Below are 20606 nucleotides of genomic sequence, written 5' to 3' on the forward strand. Positions count from 1 at the left end.
GGTGGTACAATTTAGGATTTTCCCATTCCCCTTTTCTTTTTGTGTCCAAAATGTGCAATCTGCACTCCAAACTGCGAAAGGCAGCAACACAGCGTCTAGTCTGCCGGAAAGCCACACGAAGAAGAAAACACTTCCTAGTTAACAACAGGAGCAGCAGCAACTTCTACTGCTAGTCAAATTGTGAAAAGTATTATACAATTGATAAAATGGGCAAGCGATCTAGTCAGATGTGAATGTATCTAACGTCAACTTGCTAGCTACACGATAAGAAAATTACACGGCATGGCTTTATCCCTTGCATTACCTACCTAGGAATAGGAATACAGTAACGTTAATTACAGTAGCTAGCTTAGATGCTAGCTGACTTATTGTCGAACAGGTTGGACAACTAACGCTATGGCTTCTATCATGGAAAGTGTCCTGTCCAAGCTTATGAATAAAAATGTACTTTTCACTGTGTCGTTTCTCGTACGACTTGTTTTGGTCAGTTTTGGTGTCTATCAGGACAGAACTATGGTGGTGAAATACACTGATGTTGATTATCACGTGTTTACAGATGCGTCGAAGTTCATCACGCAGGTAAGTTACCATTTCCTTAAATATTATAAATATACATGCCTGTCAGACAGTTCTGCCATGAGGTCTGTTGTTGGTCTTCCTGGTGTTAATTCCAATGTGTTTTTTCCTTGCCAGAAGATACCGAACCTACCGTTAGGCTTGTTTACACTGAGCTGCATTGGGGTCAGAACGCAATCAAAGTCCCAAACTGTTTTTTGTGACATCCATATTTCAAAGAGTCCTAGCTATCAGGAATGGCGTCATAATAGTGTATAGCCAAAACGGTTCAAACGATAGAGCAAAATTCATAGGAAGAAAATAAATTCAACATGCCACTTTGGCTTCTCTTAACAACCGTGAATATTTAATTTTATCTGTTCTCTACTTTTCCTGGCTTGCAAAGTACCAGGATGTCTCTGATTTTGAATCTGAATTTAAAGAACAAACCTTTTCGTCCTCATGCTAGCTAGCAGTAGCCACTGCAGCCATTTTGGAATGGCAGTGTCAGCCAATCAAATTGTATTTGTCACATGTGCCGAATACAACCTTACAGTGAAATGCTTACTTACACGCCCTTAACCAACAATGCCGTTTTAAGAAAAATAAGTGTTAAGGAAAAAATAGATAAGTAAAAAAGAACAAATAACAAATAATTAAAGAGCAGCAGTAAAATGACAGTAGAGTGGCTATATACAGGGGGTACCGGTACAGAATCAATGTGCCATTTGATTAGCTGTTCAGGAGTCTTATGGCTTGGGGGTAGAAGCTGTTAAGAAGCCTTTTGGACCTAGACTTGGCACTCCAGTACCGCTTGCCGTGCAGTAGCAGAGAGAACAGTCTATGACTAGAGTGGCTGGAGTCTTTGACAATTTTTAGGGCCTTCCTCTGACACCAATCAACTCCTTTGTTGTTCAACGTGACGTTGCCATTCCATAATGGCTACTGTGGCTACAGCTGGCTAGCATGAGTTCGAAATAGGGCAGTGTTCCGGAAACTAGCAGTATTTCAATCTTCTCGATAGAGCAATGTGGATAAAGGTCAAATTTGGAGTACAGTTGCATATCCCATCCCTGCATTGATGTACGTTTTCTGACCCATATCTCGCGCCAGCTCTATGGTGTCTTAATGTAACCATGATTGCGTTGCGAGCACAATGCAGTTCAGTGTAAACAAGCGAAACGGTAGGGTCGGTATCTTCTGGAAAGTTTTATCCTTGATCTTTTCAGGGACATGGCCTGCTGAAAGCCACTGGCTTGAGAATCAATGGGATAACATTTTGGTTGGATCTGTCAATGTTACATTACTCATGCCCAAATCTTTATTTGAGAGAATTTTGCTTTATTTGAGAGAATTTTGCTTTATTTGAGAGAACCTACCAGCTGTGAGTCCCTGCTGGTGATAAGTCTGCGTTCCTGCAAAGCTACACTTTAGCAAACAGTGCTTTTTACATGTGTAGTGTAACCTGCATCATTCTGTCCTCCTGTCATTGCAGGGCCAGTCTCCATACCACAGATCCACCTACCGCTACACCCCTCTACTAGCATGGATCCTGACCCCTAACATCTACCTCAGCCATGTCTTCGGGAAGCTTCTCTTCATCACGTGCGACGTGCTCTCAGGCCACCTGATCTACCTTATCCTTCGCCAGCGGGGACTTAGCTGCGAGGCTGCCTGCCGGGTCTGCTCCCTGTGGCTACTCAACCCGTTACCGGCCGGTGTGTCCAGCCGAGGCAACGCCGAGTCCGTCATAACCGCCCTGGTTCTGGCCACACTGCTCTGCCTGGAGCTGCGGCAGCTCCCCATGGCAGCCATCTTGTACGGCCTGGCCGTCCACATGAAAATTTACCCGGTGACTTATGCCCTGCCTATTGCCCTATCCCTACAGAGAAAGGAGAATGTGGAGGAGAGGAGAGTGGGGTGGTGGAGGAGAGCTCTTGGGTTTCTCCTCAGGCTATTGAATAAGGAGCTGTTTCTGTTTGCCGGTGTGGCCGGAGTGGTGTTCTGTGGATTGACTGTCCTATTTTATAACATGTAAGTTTGGGCTAGCTCAGCGGGCTAATGCATACTTGAGTTGTTGTTGATGCTCCTCGTAAAGATCGGTTGGTCATTGACCATGAAAAGGTTTTCATTATCAGTTGTGAAATCTGTTATGTCATGTGTTTGACGCTTGTTTTCTAATGGTAAATCATGTTACCAATACAATTGTCCTCATAACTGTTCTCTACCCATTTGACCGTCTCTAATCAGGTATGGCTGGGACTTCCTCCAGGAAACCTACCTGTACCACCTGACGCGGAGGGACATCCGCCACAACTTCTCCCCTTACTTCTACATGCTGTACCTGACTGCAGACAGCCCCTGGAGCCTGGCCCTGGGTCTGGCTGCCTTCCTGCCCCAGGCCTTGCTGCTGCTCCTTGTCTCCCTGGCATACCACACAGACCTGGCCCTCTGCTGCTTCCTCCACACCGCCATCTTTGTCTCCTTCAACAAAGTCTGCACCTCCCAGGTGAACGTGACACTCCTCCATCTGTATCATGTTTGAAAGTGTTGCTGGGTGTTAAGTAACGTTAAATCCATGAACATGGTATTGTGACACTGATATGACATAGATGGTAGGATATGTTAGGTTAAATGTTATGACACTTGTGTTGTGTTGAATGTGACCTTTCCCCCAATCTGTATCATGCTGGTGTTGATGGTGCTTTATCATGATAGCAGTGTTTTTTGTTGTTGCATTATATTGGTTGAAAACCAAGGGCGTGCATACTGTAACAGCAAACCCATGGAATGCAGCTTGTGGGAATGTTATGATGCTGATAGTATGTTTTGTGTGGTTTTTTTGTAGTACTTCTTGTGGTATCTGTGTCTGTTTCCTCTCGTCCTACCTCGACTGACCCTGTCACCAAAACAAGGAGTAGAACTCCTGGCTCTCTGGTTCGCTGGACAGGTAGGTGCAGCATCATTGGTTGATTGTATCTAGATTCCTGTCCAACTGGCGACAGATTTTCATGTGAATATTCTAAAATCCAAATTTAAAAAAACAATATGCACATTTTCCCACCAGAGATGTTTCCATCAAATGTACATGTTGCAGATAAAAGGCTGTGCGTGTTGACGTAGTGCACATAAAGCATTCATTTGACGTTAAATTCCCATGTACCGAATAAAAAAAGTTGAAAAAGTTCAATGGGTTTTCCTCACGTTTTCAACTCTGAGGGTTTTGTCACCAAAAATGTTACGTAATTTAGCGAATGTGCCCTCTGGTATTGGCACGTGCGCTCTAGCCAACAGCTCGTAGATACAGTGCGGGTATAGCCTGCCCTACACAATGAGATGAGGCTATTATGGAAAAATAGGGGGGGGCGAGGTCAAATCATGAAATCAGTGATATTCAGGTCGGAAAGTTCTCTAGAAAGATGACAGAGTTTCTGACTTAATTCCGAGCAGGTTGTCCGTTCACTGACATTTTTCCCAGTCGGAGCTAGTTTACATCGATATGACGGCTATTATATCAATATTTGCACATAAAAGTATTTTCACTGCCATTTCTCACATAATTAATTTTACCAGTGGTGGAAAAAGTACCCAATTGTTATACTTGAGTAAAAGTAAAGATACCTTCATAGAAAATTACTCAAGTAAAGTAAAAGTCACCCAGTAAAATTCTACTTGAGTAAAAGTCAAAGTATTTGGTTTAAAATATACTTAAGTATCAAAAGTAAATTTAATTACTAAAATATACTCAAAGTAAAAGTATAAATAATTACATTCCTTATTTTAAGCAAACCAGACAGCACCATTTTTTTATTTTTTTTTACGGCTAGCCAGGGGCACACTCCAATATTCAGACATCATTTACAAACGAAACATGTGTGTTTAGAGTCCGCCAGATCAGAGGCAGTAGGGATGACCAGGGATGTTCTGTTGATTAGTGTGTGAATTAGACAATTTTCCTGTACTGGTAAGCATTCAACATGTAACGAGTACTTTTGAGTGTCAGGGAAAATGTATGGAGTAAAAATACAATATTTTTTTAAGGAATGCATTGAAGTAAAAGTAGTCAAAAATATAAATAGTAAAGTAAAGATTCCCCTAAAAAACTACCTAAATAGAACTTTCAATTATTTTTACTTCAGTACTTTACACAACTGAATTTTACAGACACAAATAAAGATCCCACTTTCTCTAGCGTATTTTGTTTTGTCGACAAAATTAGCTGTTTCCATCAAGTTTGTAGTGACATTTCTTATCCGACGTACTTTACTTGCATAAAAAGGTTGGATGGAAACCTGGTTATAGTCCCATTTATATGAACATAAAGGGCTTCAAAAATAGACTCAATCTAACTTACTCTATACAGTATTACCAGACTAACCAACATGGCTCCAATATTATCAAATGAAACAGTAGCTCAAAAATTCCCCCAAAGTTGGTCATTATAATATTTATAAATAAATACATAATGTGTCAGACTATAGCTTGCATCATATAAAATGACTTGTCATTGAAGTTGTATAGGCAATATACTTAGGAAAATGTATTTAGGAAATGTTTTCTTCTTCTTTTGTCTCAGGGTATATGGTTGGCCCCTGCGTACTACCTGGAGTTTGAGGGATACAACACCTTTCTGCTCATTTGGCTGGCTGGACTGATATTCTTGATCATTAACTCATTCATTATGGTACAGATTATAACCCATTACAAACCATCAGACACTATGCAGAGATTGAAAGCAGAGTGATATCCGGACAACTACTTGAACACTTAATTCTACGTTCCTTGGATGTAAGGGATCAAGTGAAGACATTTCACTAGTAGACAACTTAGTTGCTGATAATTGCAATGCATTTGTTATTTTGTCTATATGGGAATTTTGTATATATAAAAACAAAAATACCTGGCATGGATGTCTATTCGATGGATAATATTGTATATTGGTCGAAGATGTTTCAATTTGGTAAAACATTTATATATATATTTTTGAAACTGTACGTACACAATTTTGCATAATTTATACATGTTTGAAATTACTTTTCACAGCAGGCTTAACAGATTTTTCTACCCAGTAGTGAACTAAGTGAATATAGTACAGGGTGCCTTTTTTTTTACCTATCGGAAGGTGGCAGCATTTAGCTGATAACGGCACTAAAAGAGGCTCTATCCTCAAATGCCCCCATCATAGTCAAGGAATTCAGCCATGAACACAACTGAAAACAAACAATAATGTCGGCTGTTATTTGTTACTTTAAGATCATGGAGATTATTACTTTATAATTCTGCTCAATTTTTTGTTTCTACATATTGTTTAAAGAGAGACTGAGATTCTGTTATTTCAGCCCATTTCAATTCTACTTACCCAGAGTCAGATGAACTCGTTTATGTCATTTATGTCTCTGCTTGCTGTATGAAGGAAGTTAGCGATAGTTTCACGAGCAATGCTACCGTACCTGTAGACTTCCAGTCATTAGCATTGGCTCGTGAAACTACCACTAACTTCCTTCATACTGCACACAGATGCATACAAATGGTATCCACGAGTTAATCTTACTCTGAGTAAGTAGAACAAGGGCCAAAATGCCAGAGGGTCATGAACGAGGCACAAGCAAGGGTGAGTTTACACTCCGTCCCTTGGGTTATGACCGCTTACTTTAGTGACCCCTGACAGAGTTGTGTGTGTGTCTTCATGCCTGTGCGTGACTCTGCTGCGAGTTTGCATTCCCACGTCATGAGTCACACCTATTGCACTCAGTGCCCTCTCTCCAGCTCCACACCCACCAGCCAAACCTAACCCGCACCCAATACGTCTCCAATGCTGTTTCATTTAGCCGCCTCGCCTAGTTGAACCTCCTCAACAACGCACAAAACATCCTGCTCAATAGGGAAACACTAAGTTCGGTTCCTTTAATCTACAGTGTTTACCTGGTAATGAGGGCTCTCTTTAAGCACTGACACATTTACTCCAGGCCCTGGGTTGGTTGCGTGACTAGCTCCCATCTGCTGGAGTCTGTGGTTGTGACATCATCCCCAAGGTCCTTGCTCATCAAGACCAATGACAAGACGGGAGGGGCGGTGGGTGTGACCAATTAGAGCCAATGGTGTAGGGAGTAATGACTAGTGGGGGCGAACCGGTCACGCAACCCTGGCTGGAAAAGGATTAAGGTCTCATTGGTCTCCATGGATCAACCTCCTCATCCTCCTCCCCCTCCTCTATACGGCTGTCAATCCACATCAAAGGTTCTCCTTTGCGTCATTGTTGCCCCGAGCCCCATGCCTTTCTCTCTCTGCTGTACTGAATTGCACAGCCTCCTCTGCGCAGTCAGTCATGCGCAGTCAGTCAGATGTCGTGTCACAAGGTCGCCTGCGTGCTGACAAGGTTCAGGATTAAACATGTTAACTTCTATAGAGCGCATTTACACTCATATCACGCAAAAGGGTGTGTCTCAGAGAGAAACTTGGATATTTTATATCCTTGAATGCTAAGTGCTATTGCCACAGAGAGTGATGTACTATTGTAGCTGGAGGGATGAGGTGTAGCACACAACTCATTCTCTCATATAGTCCCTTTGTTTCTCAGTGACAGCTAGCTAATGGCACTCCTGCATGCTACTTACTGTATGTGCCACCATTCAATGCTAATTAATGTCATGGTAGCTACGCAGCTGCTAAACATGCCCTTGTTTCTCATGTAGGCATACGGAGTAGGATGAAGTTGCCCCCCGACGTTGGTCTTGGGTCAGTTTAGCATTTTCCGCTAATGGTTCAATTTAGGATTAGGGGAAGGGGTAGTTGATCCTAGATCTGTACCTAGGAGAACAGCCTGGTCTTATAGAGTAGACGGGAATCTGGGAGACTCAAATTATACTGAACAAAATATGAACGCAACAATTTCAGGCCCAGCCAATTAGAATTAGATTTTACCCACAAAAGGGCTTTATTACAGGCAGAAATACCCCTCCCCCGCAGCTGAAGCCGGATGTGGAGGTCCTGGGCTGGTGTATTACACGTGGTCTGCGATTGTGAGGCCAGTTGAACGTACTGACAAATTCTCTAAAACAACATTGGAGGCGGTTTATGGTAGAGAAATGAACATTCAATTCACTGGCAACCTCTCTAGTGGACATTCCTGCACTCAGCATGCCAATTGCGCACACTCTCAACTTGAGAGATCTGTGGCATTGTGTTGTGTGACAAAACTGCACGTTTTAGTGGCCTTTTATGATCCCCAGCACAAGTGGCACCTGTGTAATGATCATGCTGTTTAATCAGCTTCTTGATTTGCCACACCTATCAGGTGGATGGATTATCTTGGCAAAGGAGAAACGCTAACTAACAGGGATGTAAACAAATTTCTGAACAACATTTCAGAGAAATAAGCTTTTTGTGTGTATGGAACATTTCTGCGATCTTTTATTTCCGCTCATGAAACATGGGACCAACACTTTACATGTTGCGTTTATATTCTTGTTCAGTATACTATGATATGTTAAGTTTGGTATGGTTACATAAGACAGAAGGTTACGTAACGCTAATATAAAAGGAATGTGGTTGGTGGGAGCATAATGCAAACGTCTAGCAACCCAAGATTGTGTTTTCGAATCTCATCACGGACAACTTTAGTATTTGCAACTACTTACTACTTTTTAGCTACTTTGCAACTACTTACTCATGTTAGCTAACCCTAATCCTTATAGCTAACCCTTCCCCTAACACTAACCTTAACCCTTTAACCTAGCTCTTAACCTTAACCCTAACCCCTAGCCTAGCTAACATTAGTGTTAGCCACCTAGCTAATGTTAGCAACAACAAATTGTATTTCGTAACATCATACGTTTAGCAAATTCGTAACATGTACCTTTTGCAAATTCATAATCTATTGTAAAAAATGCATGACGGACATCCGCAAAGGAATACATACCATATGAAACGTAACATCGTACTAAATGGAGTGCCTCGGATTTGCATACAGAATCAGTGGTGGAAGAAGTACCCAATTATCATACTTGAGTAAAAGTAAAGATACCTTAATAGAAAATGACTCAAGTAAAATTTAAAGTCACCCAGTAAAATACTACGTGAGTAAAAGTATTTGTTTTAAATGTACTTAAGTATCAAATGTAATTGCAAAAATATACTTGAGTATCAACAGTAAATGTAGAAATCATTTCAAATTCCTTATACTTAAGTGAACCAGATGGCACAATTATCTTTTTTTTTATTTACGGATAGGGCAACACTCCGACATAATTTACAAACAAAGCATTTGTGTTTAGTGAGTCCACCATATCAGAGGCGGCACGAATGACCAGGAATGTTCTCTTGATAAGTGCGTGAATTGGAACATTTTCCTGTCCTGCTAAGCATTGAAAATGTAACGAGTACTTTTGGGTGTCAGGGAAAATATATGGAGTAAAAAGTACAATATTTTCTTTAGGAATGTAATAAAGTAAAAGTTGTCAAAAATAGAAATAGTATAGTACAGATACCCAAAAAAACGACTTAACTAAAAATACTTTAAAGTACTATTAAGTACTTTACACCACTGTACAGAATAACATAAAATGCTCTGACACCAGGTTGAGGGGAAACTTCACCCCAGAGCATACTAGGCAGCCAGTATGTTAGTGTTCTGTTTTTCACTCTTACTTTGACTTATTTACTCATGTAGCCTTTTTAGTTTTCTATTTTTGTTTGGACGACAACAACAGCATAAATGAAGAGACGACAATCTGGCACTTGTGATACTGGTCTGGGAGTCTGTATTGTTGCAGCGCACACAGAGTGTATTGTTGGGGGACCTTTGAGCATATTGAACTCATTGATCATCCTGTCTTCGCCCTCTGTGTATCATGAAAGAAGGTGATGCTTTTATCTCAACTATGTCTGGAATTCAAATGAAACCCACCATAGTGATGCTTATGTATTGTCTTTGTATATGAACTAAACTACTGGCTTAGCTCGAAAGCTCCTTCTCGGGTTCATCAGAACATTTTTGAAGTTTACATGAATCTCTGTTTAAGTCAGGTGGTTACCTCAACCCAGCATCTGACATCACCAACGCTTAAAAGCCTGGATGCAGTTGTCACTGTTTTTACTTTAATATTTTAGTCATTTAGCAGACGCTCTTATCCAGAGTGACTTACAGGAGCAATTAGGGTTAAGTATCTTGCTCAAGGTCACATCGGTAGATTTTTCACTTAGTCGGTTTGGGGATTCGAACCAGCAACCTTTCGGCTACTGGCCCAATGCTCTTAACCGCTACGCTACCTACTTTTTTAACAGTGGCTTACATTTACCCCCCATTCAGCATCCCCTGCTGTCCCAACGTGGTCCTGGCCACCTCCCTTTAGGCACAGTGGGCAGGAGCCACTTATCCCTGGTGTGTGGGGGGGATTTACCTGAGAGGGGCATGGGACTCACTGTGAAGGTCTGGATGGGCTTGCTGAGCAGATCCCACATCTTCTGTGGGAGGTGGGGGCTATTGGCATAGCACTGAGATGGAGGGCACAGCGGTGCCATACAGAGGCACATGGTTTGCAGGTGTTTGATGCCATTCCATTTGCTCCCTTCCAGCCATTATTATGAGACGTTCTCCCCTCAGCAGCCTCCACTGCATCCAGTGCCATGGAACATTTAGTGCCATAGTCTATCTTTCTAGACTCATGGTGCTCCACACAGCTGCTGTGGGAAAAGACTATGGCTTAAACGCGCGAACACACACACACTCTAATCCGCTACAGTCACATTGCCACTGATACAGACAACACCTGTCCTGGAACCGTGATATAGACTGCTGAGCTAAAGCCGTGCTTAATAACTTGGCCAGTCTGTCCCAGGCTCTGGGGGATAAACCCATTCTTCTGAGACCACCGCGTCTACTAGTGTCATTTAAGCCCTACACGGTGAACGAATCCTGGTTCCCCTTTGGAAGCTAGTTTGTGAGGGTTGCCACGATACATTGCAGAAGAAGGAGAGGTCAGGAATGACTGTCAACAGACAATGTTATGGATCATCGAGAGAACGGAATGTAGAAAGCCAGTAAACCGCGTTATATTCTACTGCCTGGGACAGCTCTTCATTTTCTATCCTTATGTTCTATGTGTGTTCTTGTTCCCTTCCCTTCATGGATTCAAGTGCAAAGGAGTGGTGTAAGAACTATGGCGGAAACTCCCTCTAGTCTAGACCATGCCCACAACAATCCAATGCTTTTGAAGAGGAGTGTACTTCAGGTGAAAGGTAGAGAATTGTGAGGGAAAGCTCTATCATAACCTTTTCACTATCCCAGACTGTAGAATTGACATGGGTGAAAGGGCAGAGGGATGTAGGATATATTGTCATCTGAGCTAGTATGAAAACGACCACATGAGATAGAGGCAAGCCAGATCAATGGAAGTCACCTAGGATTTATTGCACAACATCAGTAACGAGCTGCTCTGTTGCTTTTCATTTTGTTCTGGCGACGCCCATTTATTGTCAAGTTTTGGGTCATACGTGTGTTCTGAACAATGTAGCTTTGAGCTATATGTTTGAGGAATGATAATGCATTAAGATGATCACCTGCAGGAGGACTCTGAGGGATAGTAATATTAATATAATATATGCCATTTAGCAGATCCAAAGAGACTTGCAGTCATGCGTGCATACCTTTTTTTATGTATAAGTGTGTTTTGTTGTTGTTGATCAGTTAATTGGCTATGTATACAACTGGTCAACAAGCTAACCTACAGCCGACAGCAGTATGATTGGTCAGCCGATCTAACAGTATCGCTTCCGTCCCTCTCCTCACCCCTGCCTGGGCTCGAACCAGGGACCCTCTGCACACATCAACAACTGCCTCCCACGAAGCATCGTTACCCATCGCTCCACAAAAGGCGCGGCCCTTGCAGAGCAAGGGGAACAACTACTTCAAGGTCTGAGCGAGTGACGTCACCGATTGAAACGCTATTAGCGCGCACCCCGCTAACTAGCTAGCCATTTCACATCGGTTACACCGACACCAGTATGATTGGTCAGCCGACACCAGTATGATTGGTCAGCTCATACCAGCTGGCATGGCTGTTTAGGAAATATTTACAATATGATAATCCCAGGCTTTATTAGACCATGTAGAAAGACTTTCATTCAGATTATGCGGTGAGATGAACACAAATGTCCTTCAAGGATATCTTAGAAGTGGTAATTTACAGAAAAGTGATACGGTGTAGATTTGATATAGCAATTATGTAATTACCATACATTGGACTAGGCCTAATAAATAACCAGTATTCAAGAAGTTGTGGTTTTGAGCTGCACGTTTCCTCTGTTTTGGGCGGCAGGTAGCCTAGTGGTTAGAGCGTTGGGCCAGTAACCGAAAGGTTGCTAGATCAAATCCCCGAGCTAACAAGGTAAAAATCTGTTGTTCTGCCCCTGAACAAGGAAGTTAACCCATTGTTCCTAGGCTGTCATTGTAAATAAGAATTTGTTCTTAACTGACTTGTCTAGATAAATAAAGGTAAAATATATATATATTTTTTTTAAATAACATAGTATGATGAAACCAAATGACCTCTCAGCGGTGGCCCATCATTTTTAGATGATTACCTTATAGGATCTGTGGTAGATTAATATGTTTTCCAGATGGTTTTGCCTCATGTTAGATGAGGTCAAAGGTCATCCAATGTAGTGGGGCAATATTTATCATATACTGTATTATATATACAGTATCTCACATGCAACCCGTAATAAGACTATGCCATTTGTATGCTAACAAAGTATATTCAACTGAATATTTGACTGCATAAAGATGATTTAGCAATATGCAAGAGACTATATTTGAGTTAAAGTAATAGGATAATCAAGAAAGGTCTAAGAATTGTCTATATCAAAGACAGATATTTAATATCATTGTAAAATGAATGGCTTAAATTACAATTCCTGATTCCTGCTTACAAGCGAAAATTAAAGCAGGAAGCACCAGTGACTCAGTCAATAAAGTGGTCAGATGAAGCAGTTGCTAAGCTACAGGACTGTTTTGCTAGCACAGACTGGAATATGTTCCGGGATTCTTCCAATGGCATTGAGGAGTACACCACATCAGTCATTGACGTTGTCCCCACAGTGACCGTACATACATACCCCAACCAGAAGCCATGGATTACAGGCAACATCCGCACTGAGCTAAAGGATAGAACTGCCACTTTCAGGGAGCGGGACTCTAACCCAGAAGCTTATAATAAATCCTGCTATGCCCTCCGACGAACCATCAAACAGGCAAAGCGTCAATACAGGACTAGGATCGAATCGTACTACAACGGCTCCGACGCTCGTTGGACGTGGCAGGGCTTGCAAAACATTACAGACTACAAAGGGAAGCACAACCGAGAGCTGCCAAGTGACACGAGCCTACCAGACGAGCTAAACTACTTCTATGCTCGCTTCGAGGCAAATAACAGTGAAACAGGCATGAGAGCACCAACTGTTCCGGACGACTGTGTGATCACGCTCTTCGCAGCCGATGTGAGTAAGACCTTTTAACAGGTTAACATTCACAAGGCCGCAGGGCCATAGGGATTACCAGGACGTGTACTGTGACCATGCGCTGACCAACTGACAAGTGTCTTCACTGACATTTTCAACCTCTCCCTGTCCGTGTCTGTAATACCAACATGTTTTAAGCAGACCACGATAATCCCTGTGCCCAAGAACACTTAGGTAACCTGCCTAAATGACTACCGACCCGTAGCACTCGCGTCTGTAGCCATGAAGTGCTTTGAAAGGCTGCTCATGGCTCATATCAACACCATTATCCCAGAAACCCAAAACCCACTCCAATTTTCATACCGCCCTAATAGATCAACAGATGATGCAATCTCTATTGCACTCAACACTGCCCTTTCCCACCTGGATTAAAGGAACACCTATGTGAGAATGCTATTCATTGACTACAGCTCAGCATTCAACACCATAGTGCCCTCAAAGCTCATTAATAAGCTAAGGACCCTGGGACTAAACACCTCCCTCTGCAACTGGATCCTGGGCTTCCTGACGGGCCGCCCCCAGGTGGTAAGGGTAGGTAACAACACATCCACCGCGCTGATCCTCAATACAGGGGCCCCTCAGGGGTGCATGCTCAGTCCCCTCCTGTACACCCTGTTCACTCATGACTGCACGGCCAGGCACGACTCCAACACCATTAAGTTTGCCGATGACACAACAGTGGTAGGCCTGATCACCGATCACGACAACGACGAGACAGCCTATAAGGAGGGGATGAGAGACATGGCCCTGTGGTGCCAGGACAACAACCTCTCCCTCAACGTGATCAAGACAAAGGAGATGATTGTGGACTACAGGAAAAGGAGGACCGAGCACGCCCCATTCTCATCGACAGGGCTGTAGTGGAGCAGGTTGAGAGCTTCAAGTTCCTTGGTGTCCACATCACCAACAAACTAACATGGTCTAACATGGTCCATGCACAGTCGTGAAGAGGGCACAACAAAACCTATTCCCCCTCAGGAGACTGAAAAGATTTGGCGTTAGTCCTCAGATCCTCAAAAGGTTCTACAGCTGCACCATCGAGAGCATCCTGACTGGTTGTGTCACTGCCTGGTATGGCAACTGCTCGGCCTCCGACCGCAAGGCACTACAGAGGGTTGTGTGTACGGCCCAGTTCATCACTGGGGCCAAGCTTCCTGCCATCCAGGACCTCTATACCAGGCGGTGTCAGAGGAAGGCCCTAAAAATTGTCAGAGATTCCAGTCACCCTAGTCATAGACTGTTCTCTCTGCTACCACACGGCAAGCGGTACCGGAGTGCCAAGTCTAGGTCCAAGAGGCTTCTAAACAGCTTCTATCCCCAAGGCATAAGACTCCTGAACAGCTAATCAAATGGCTATCTAGACTATTTGCATTGCCCCCCCCTCTTTTAAGCCGCTGCTACTCTCTGTTATTATCTATGCATAGTCACATTAATAACTCTACCTACATGTACATAAACTCAGCAAAATAAGAAACGTCCTCTCACTGTCAACTGCGTTTATTTTCAGCAAACTTAACATGTGTAAATATATATGAACATAACAAGATTCAACAACTGAGACATGAACTGAACCAGTTCCACAGACATGTGACTAACAGAAATTTAATAATGTGTCCCTGAAAAAATGAGGTGTCAAAATCAAAAGTAACAGTCAGTATCTGGTGTGGCCACCAGCTGCATTAAGTACTGCAGTGCGTCTACTCCTCATGAACTGCACCAGATTTGCCAGTTCTTGCTGTGAGATGTTACCCCAGTCTTACACCAAGGCAACTGCAAGTTCCCGGACATTTCTGGGGTGAATGGCACTAGCCCTCACCCTCCGATCCAACAGGTCCCAGACGAGCTCAATGGGATTGAGATCCGGGCTCTTTGCTGGCCATGGCAGAACACTGACATTCCTGTCTTGCAGGAAATCACGCACAGAATGAGCAGTATGGCTGGTGGCATTGTCATGCTGGAGGGTCATGTCAGGATGAGCCTGCAGGAAGGGTACCACATGAGGGAGGAGGATGTCTTCCCTGTAACTCACAGCGTTGAGATTGCCTGCAATGACAACAAGCTCAGTCCGATGATGCTGTGACGCACTGCCCCAGACCATGACGGACCCTCCACCTCTAAATCAATCCCGTTCCAGAGAACAGGCCTCGGTGTAACGCTCATTCCTTCGACGATAAAAGTGAATCCGACCATCACACCTGGTGAGACAAAACCGCGACTCGTCAGTGAAGAGCACTTTTTGCCAGTCCTGTCTGGTTCAGCGACAATGGGTTTGTGCCCATAGGTGACGTTATTGCCGGTGATGTCTGGTGAGGACCTGCCTTACAACAGGCCTACAAGCCCTCAGTCCAGCCTCTCTCAGCCTATTGCGGACAGTCTGAGCACTGATGGAAGGATTGTGCGTTCCTGGTTTAACTCAGGCAGTTGTTGCCATCCTGTACCTGTCACGCAGGTGTGATGTTCAGATGTACCGATTCTGTGCAGGTGTTGTTACACGTGGTCTGCCACTGCGAGGACGATCAGCTGTCCGTCCTGTCTCCCTGTAGCGCTGTCTTAGGCGTCTGACAGTACGGATATTGCGATTTATTGCCCTGTTCACATCTGCAGTCCTCATGCCTCCTTGCAGCATGCCTAAGGCACGTTCACGCAGATGGGCAGGGAGCCTGGGCATCTTTCTTTTGGTGTTTTTCAGAGTCAGTAGAAAGGCCTCTTTAGTGTCCTAAGTTTTCATAACTGTGACATTAATTGCCTATCGTCTGTAAGCTGTTAGTGTCTTAACGACCGTTCCACAGGTATGTGCTCATTAATTGTTTATGGTTTATTGAACAAGTATGGGAAACTGTGTTTAAACCCTTTACAATGAAGATCTGTGAAATTATTTGGATTTTTATTAATTTTCTTTGAAAGACAGGGTCCTGAAAAAGGGATGTTTCTTTTTTTGCTGAGTTTAGGCTTGTTATTGTTATTTTACTGCTGCTCTTTAATTACTTGTTCCTTTTATTTCTTATTAGTATTTTTTAACTGCATTGTTGGTTAGGGGCTTGTAAGTAAGCATTTCACTGTAAGGTTTACAGCTGTTGTATTCGGCGCATGTGACTAATAACATTTGATTTTATTGATTTGAACACTGACATTAACAAAACAGTATCTAGGCATGATCAGAGAGAGAGAGACAAAGAAACCATGACTTGTGCCATGGCCCATAGTTCTTGGGGGAGAGGGAGAAAGAAGTCATAGCCTGAAAAGCCATGCCCCAAGAGTCCCTGGGGTGGAGAGAGAAAGAAAGAGAACCCTTTATTTGACTAAGAAGGAGAGTCAGATGACCTGGCCTCCACAATCGCCTGACCTCAACCCAATTGAGATGTTTTGGGATGAGTTGGACCGCAGAGTGAAGGAAAAGCAGCTAACAAGTGCTCAGAATGTGTGGGAACTCCTTCAAGACTGTTGGAAAAGCATTCCAGGTGAAGCTGGTTGCGAGAATGCCAAGAGTGTGCAAAGCTGTCATCAAGGCAAAGGGTGGCTATTTTGAAGAATCTCAAATATAAAATATATTTTGATTTGTTGAACACGTTTTTTGGTTACTGCATTATTCCATATGTGTTATGATGTCCTCACTATTATTCAACAATGTAGAAAATAGTAAAAATAAAGAAAAACCCTTGAATGGGTAGGTGTGTCCAAAGTTTTGACTGGTACTATACATTTGAAGATGATCCCTGGGCTTTGATGAACAGTAAAAGGGTTGCAGAGGAGGTGGAGCTGATCTAGCATGGTGCACAAAGACCACTATCTCATTGCCAATTCCCAGCCACTGTACACGATCACATACAGCAAGTTCTACCATCCTAAGGGAGCTCTTGTTTGCCATAAATGGCATATGTCCTTGTTGGGATTACTGCCGTTTCCCAAACCAATGCATGAGTCATCGCAAAATGAAAGCTAATTCGTCACATGCGAGTCCAGTTTAGGTGGGCTGGCCAGCCATGGTTGGTAGCCAAATAGGTACGTATGGGAACAATGCACTCCAGCAATTTCCAGATGGCATTTTGGCTGTTGAATGGCCTCCTGACATGTGGCAGTCTAGTTCCATAGTGTCTCTGTCTCTAGTAACTGCTTAAGGGGAGGACTGATGGTGCAGTGGACCTATCAATGACAGTTCTGGGAGATTCAGGATGGCATTAACTTTGGAGAGGTGCAAATCCTGACATGTGAAGGCCCATTAAGTTGATGGCAATTCTTGTCAATGACAAAAGGTGTTTGAGTGTATATGGTGGGAATATTGGATTCCTAACATAAATTAAGTACACAAAAATAGTATTGAGTATAGTTCATAAGCACAGTACACAAATGTGAAAAATTTCTAATATAAAACGTTTCCATATACAGGTGGGTAAACCACCATTTATTGCTAATGTGGCAACCATATTGGATTTTGGACTCCATATTGGATTTGTAGTCAAATTTATGGGGGCCGCCTAATGTTTTTGCAAGAGTAGGGACTAAACATATAAAACCCACAGAGGAACCTTTGACTGGAAGAAGAAAAAATAGCCCACTTGCCTTACACACAAAATGTAAAGAAAGATTGAACTGTATGCATTCTTGTCAGGCAGGACCGTACAAATTTGACTTGAATATTAACCAAAAAGTTAAGTTAACGTTCATCAAAATATATTCATATTTGATATTTCCAACTATTACATCTGTGTGTTTACAGGTCTATATTTCCAAGATGCATTAAGATCTTGTAATGTTGTTTGTTTGTGTATGTACAGTGGAGAGAACAAGTATTTGATACACTGCGGATTTTGCAGGTTTTCCTACTTACAAAGCATGTAGAGGTCTGTCATTTTTATCATAGGTACACTTCAACTGTGAGAGACGGAATCTAAAACAAAAATCCAGAAAATCACATTGTATGATTTTTAAATAATTAATTTGCATTTTATTGCATGACATAAGTATTTGATCACCTACCAACCAGTAAGAATTCCGGCTCTCACAGACCTGTTAGTTTTTCTTTAAGAAGCCCTCCTGTTCTCCACTCGTTACCTGTATAAAAGACACCTGTCCACACACTCAATCAAACAGATTCCAACCTCTCCACAATGGCCAAGACCAGAGAGCTGTGTAAGGACATCAGGGATAAAATTGTAGACCTGCACAAGGCTAGGATGGGCTACAGGACAATAGGCAAGCAGCTTGGTGAGAAGGAAACAACTGTTGGCGCAATTATTAGAAAATGGAAGAAGTTCAAGATGACGGTCAATCACCCTCGGTCTGGGGCTCCATGCAAGATTTCACCTCGTGGGGCATCAATGATCATGAGAAAGGTGAGGGATCAGCCCAGAACTACACGGCAGGACCTGGTCAATGACCTGAAGAGAGCTGGGACCACAGTCTCAAAGAAAACCATTAGTAACACACTACGCCGTCATGGATTAAAATCCTGCAGCGCACGCAAGGTCCCCCTGCTTAAGCCAGTGCATGTCCAGGCCCGTCTGAAGTTTGCCAATGACCATCTGGATGATCCAGAGGAGGAATGGGAGAAGGTCATGTGGTCTGATGAGACAAAAATAGAGCTTTTTGGTCTAACTCCACTCGCCGTGTTTGGAGGAAGAAGAAGTATGAGTACAACCCCAAGAACACCATCCCAACCGTGAAGCATGGAGGTGGAAACATCATTCTTTGGGGATGCTTTTCTGCAAAGGGGACAGGACGACTGCACCGTATTGAGGGGAGGATGGATGGGGCCATGTATCGCGAGATCTTGGCCAACAACCTCCTTCCCTCAGTAAGAGCATTGAAGATGGGTCGTGGCTGGGTCTTCCAGCATGACAACGACACGAAGCACACAGCCATGGCAACTAAGGAGTGGCTCCGTAAGAAGCATCTCAAGGTCCTGGAGTGGCCTAGCCAGTCTCCAGACCTGAACCCAATAGAAAATCTTTGGAGGGAGCTGAAAGTCCGTATTGCCCAGCGACAGCCCCGAAACCTGAAGGATCTGGAGAAGATCTGTAGGGAGGAGTGGGCCAAAATCCCTGCTGCAGTGTGTGCAAACCTAGTCAAGAACTACAGGAAACGTATGATCTCTGTAATTGCAAACAAAGGTTTCTGTACCAAATATTAAGTTCTGCTTTTCTGATGTATCAAATACTTATGTCATGCAATAAAATGCAAATTAATTACTTAAAAATCATACAATGTGATTTTCTGGATTTTTGTTTTAGATTCCGTCTCTCATAGTTGAAGTGTACCTATGATAAAAATTACAGACCTTTACATGCTTTGTAAGTAGGAAAACCTGCAAAATCGGCAGTGTATCAAATACTTGTTCTCCCCACTGTATGTAGGGCAGACAACTGACTACTTGAGTTCCAGATTTGAGCGATATCAGAGCTTGCAATGTTGGGTTACATGAGTTTAGGAAGGCATTATTCTGCACTTTCTGAGTTTAGGGTGTGTTTTCCTAAGAGAAAATTACAATAACCACAACATCAAAAGACATGTTACTGTATGTACGACTATACAGCACTGAATGAGAGCAAATTTGACATAAAATTGTCTATTGTATAGCTAGCAAAATGTGACGTTGACGTTCATCAGAAATATTAATAGTGGATTGTATCTGTATACTTACAGGTCTATATTTCCAAAATGCTTTACGATATCCTAATGCTATTTGCTTGCATATGTAGGTCAAACAATTGACACAGTAAATTTTTCCAGAGTAAAAACAACTCTTTATAAGCTCTTGAAACAAATCAAACACAACAATTTAATTCACATGAATTTTGTCGTTTCAAGTTTTCTTGTCTTCACACCTCCAAGGGTGTCCAGGGCTCCAGGGTTTTATGGGAATGTCCCGCCCTGAAGATTGCCACCGCAAACGTGTGTTTGAGTCTTGTGATAGCCAACATATGGTCAGCCATTCATACAATAAATCGAGATTGAATCATTATGCTGGGCGTCGGCGCCTGCAAGTCGCTACACAAGAGTATCACCCTCTCTCATTCTCCCACTACACCAACATAAACCAAAGGTAAATAGGTCACCTGAACCATTGGCTACTTTGCCACTTCTACCTTATCTAACCTTAACTATGAGGTGAGGTCCTCAGGCTAGCTACACACATATTTATCAAATTAATAACATACCAAGAGTAAACAGAAACTGTTTATAATGATTTTTCTCAAATAACATGTGACTGCAGACCTGCACGAGCGCTTATCCTTCTATCCCACTTTGACTTTTGACGTGGAATGTAATGGCCCTTGTAGGACACACAAGGTTGTTATGGGGGAATTAGGGCGCAGATATAGCAAGATGGAAGGAAGAAGGTAATCCTCTTCTGAGGATTGGTTTTCCTCCTAAACCAATGAGGAGGACAGCCCTCCAGCTGGCTAGTCGGCTTAGGGTCAATCATAGCGTCACATGACCCTTTTGTAAAGTACCCAGTCTACAGTATGTCCGGTGCTGTCATGTCCAGCTTTTCATTGGATCTTCAATTCAGTCTTTGTCCTGTATTTCACATAGTG

The 20606-nt window shown here is 42.9% G+C and overlaps 1 protein-coding gene across 1 annotated transcript; it reads left to right on the plus strand.

Annotated features, from left to right (window-relative positions):
* Nucleotides 1-27: 27 nt before the first annotated feature.
* pigm (phosphatidylinositol glycan anchor biosynthesis, class M) lies at nt 28-5461 on the plus strand. The gene is made up of 5 exons (XM_071328714.1): nt 28-579; nt 2051-2589; nt 2806-3064; nt 3404-3505; nt 5132-5461. The coding sequence occupies exons 1-5, from the start codon at nt 397-399 to the stop codon at nt 5297-5299; spliced, it is 1251 nt and encodes a 416-aa protein (XP_071184815.1). The 5' UTR covers nt 28-396; the 3' UTR covers nt 5300-5461.
* Nucleotides 5462-20606: the final 15145 nt, after the last annotated feature.

Source organism: Salvelinus alpinus, chromosome 10 (assembly GCF_045679555.1).
Source record: "Salvelinus alpinus chromosome 10, SLU_Salpinus.1, whole genome shotgun sequence".
Taxonomy (NCBI): Eukaryota; Metazoa; Chordata; class Actinopteri; order Salmoniformes; family Salmonidae; genus Salvelinus; species Salvelinus alpinus.

Excerpts from the sequence above, each read along its gene's own strand:
- pigm (XM_071328714.1), top strand. The coding sequence starts at position 397 with ATGGCTTCTATCATGGAAAGTGTCCTGTCCAAGCTTATGAATAAAAAT. Across the intron at positions 580-2,050 it reads CGTCGAAGTTCATCACGCAG|GGCCAGTCTCCATACCACAG; the intron begins GTAAGTTACCAT and ends CTGTCATTGCAG. Across the intron at positions 3,065-3,403 it reads ACAAAGTCTGCACCTCCCAG|TACTTCTTGTGGTATCTGTG; the intron begins GTGAACGTGACA and ends GTTTTTTTGTAG.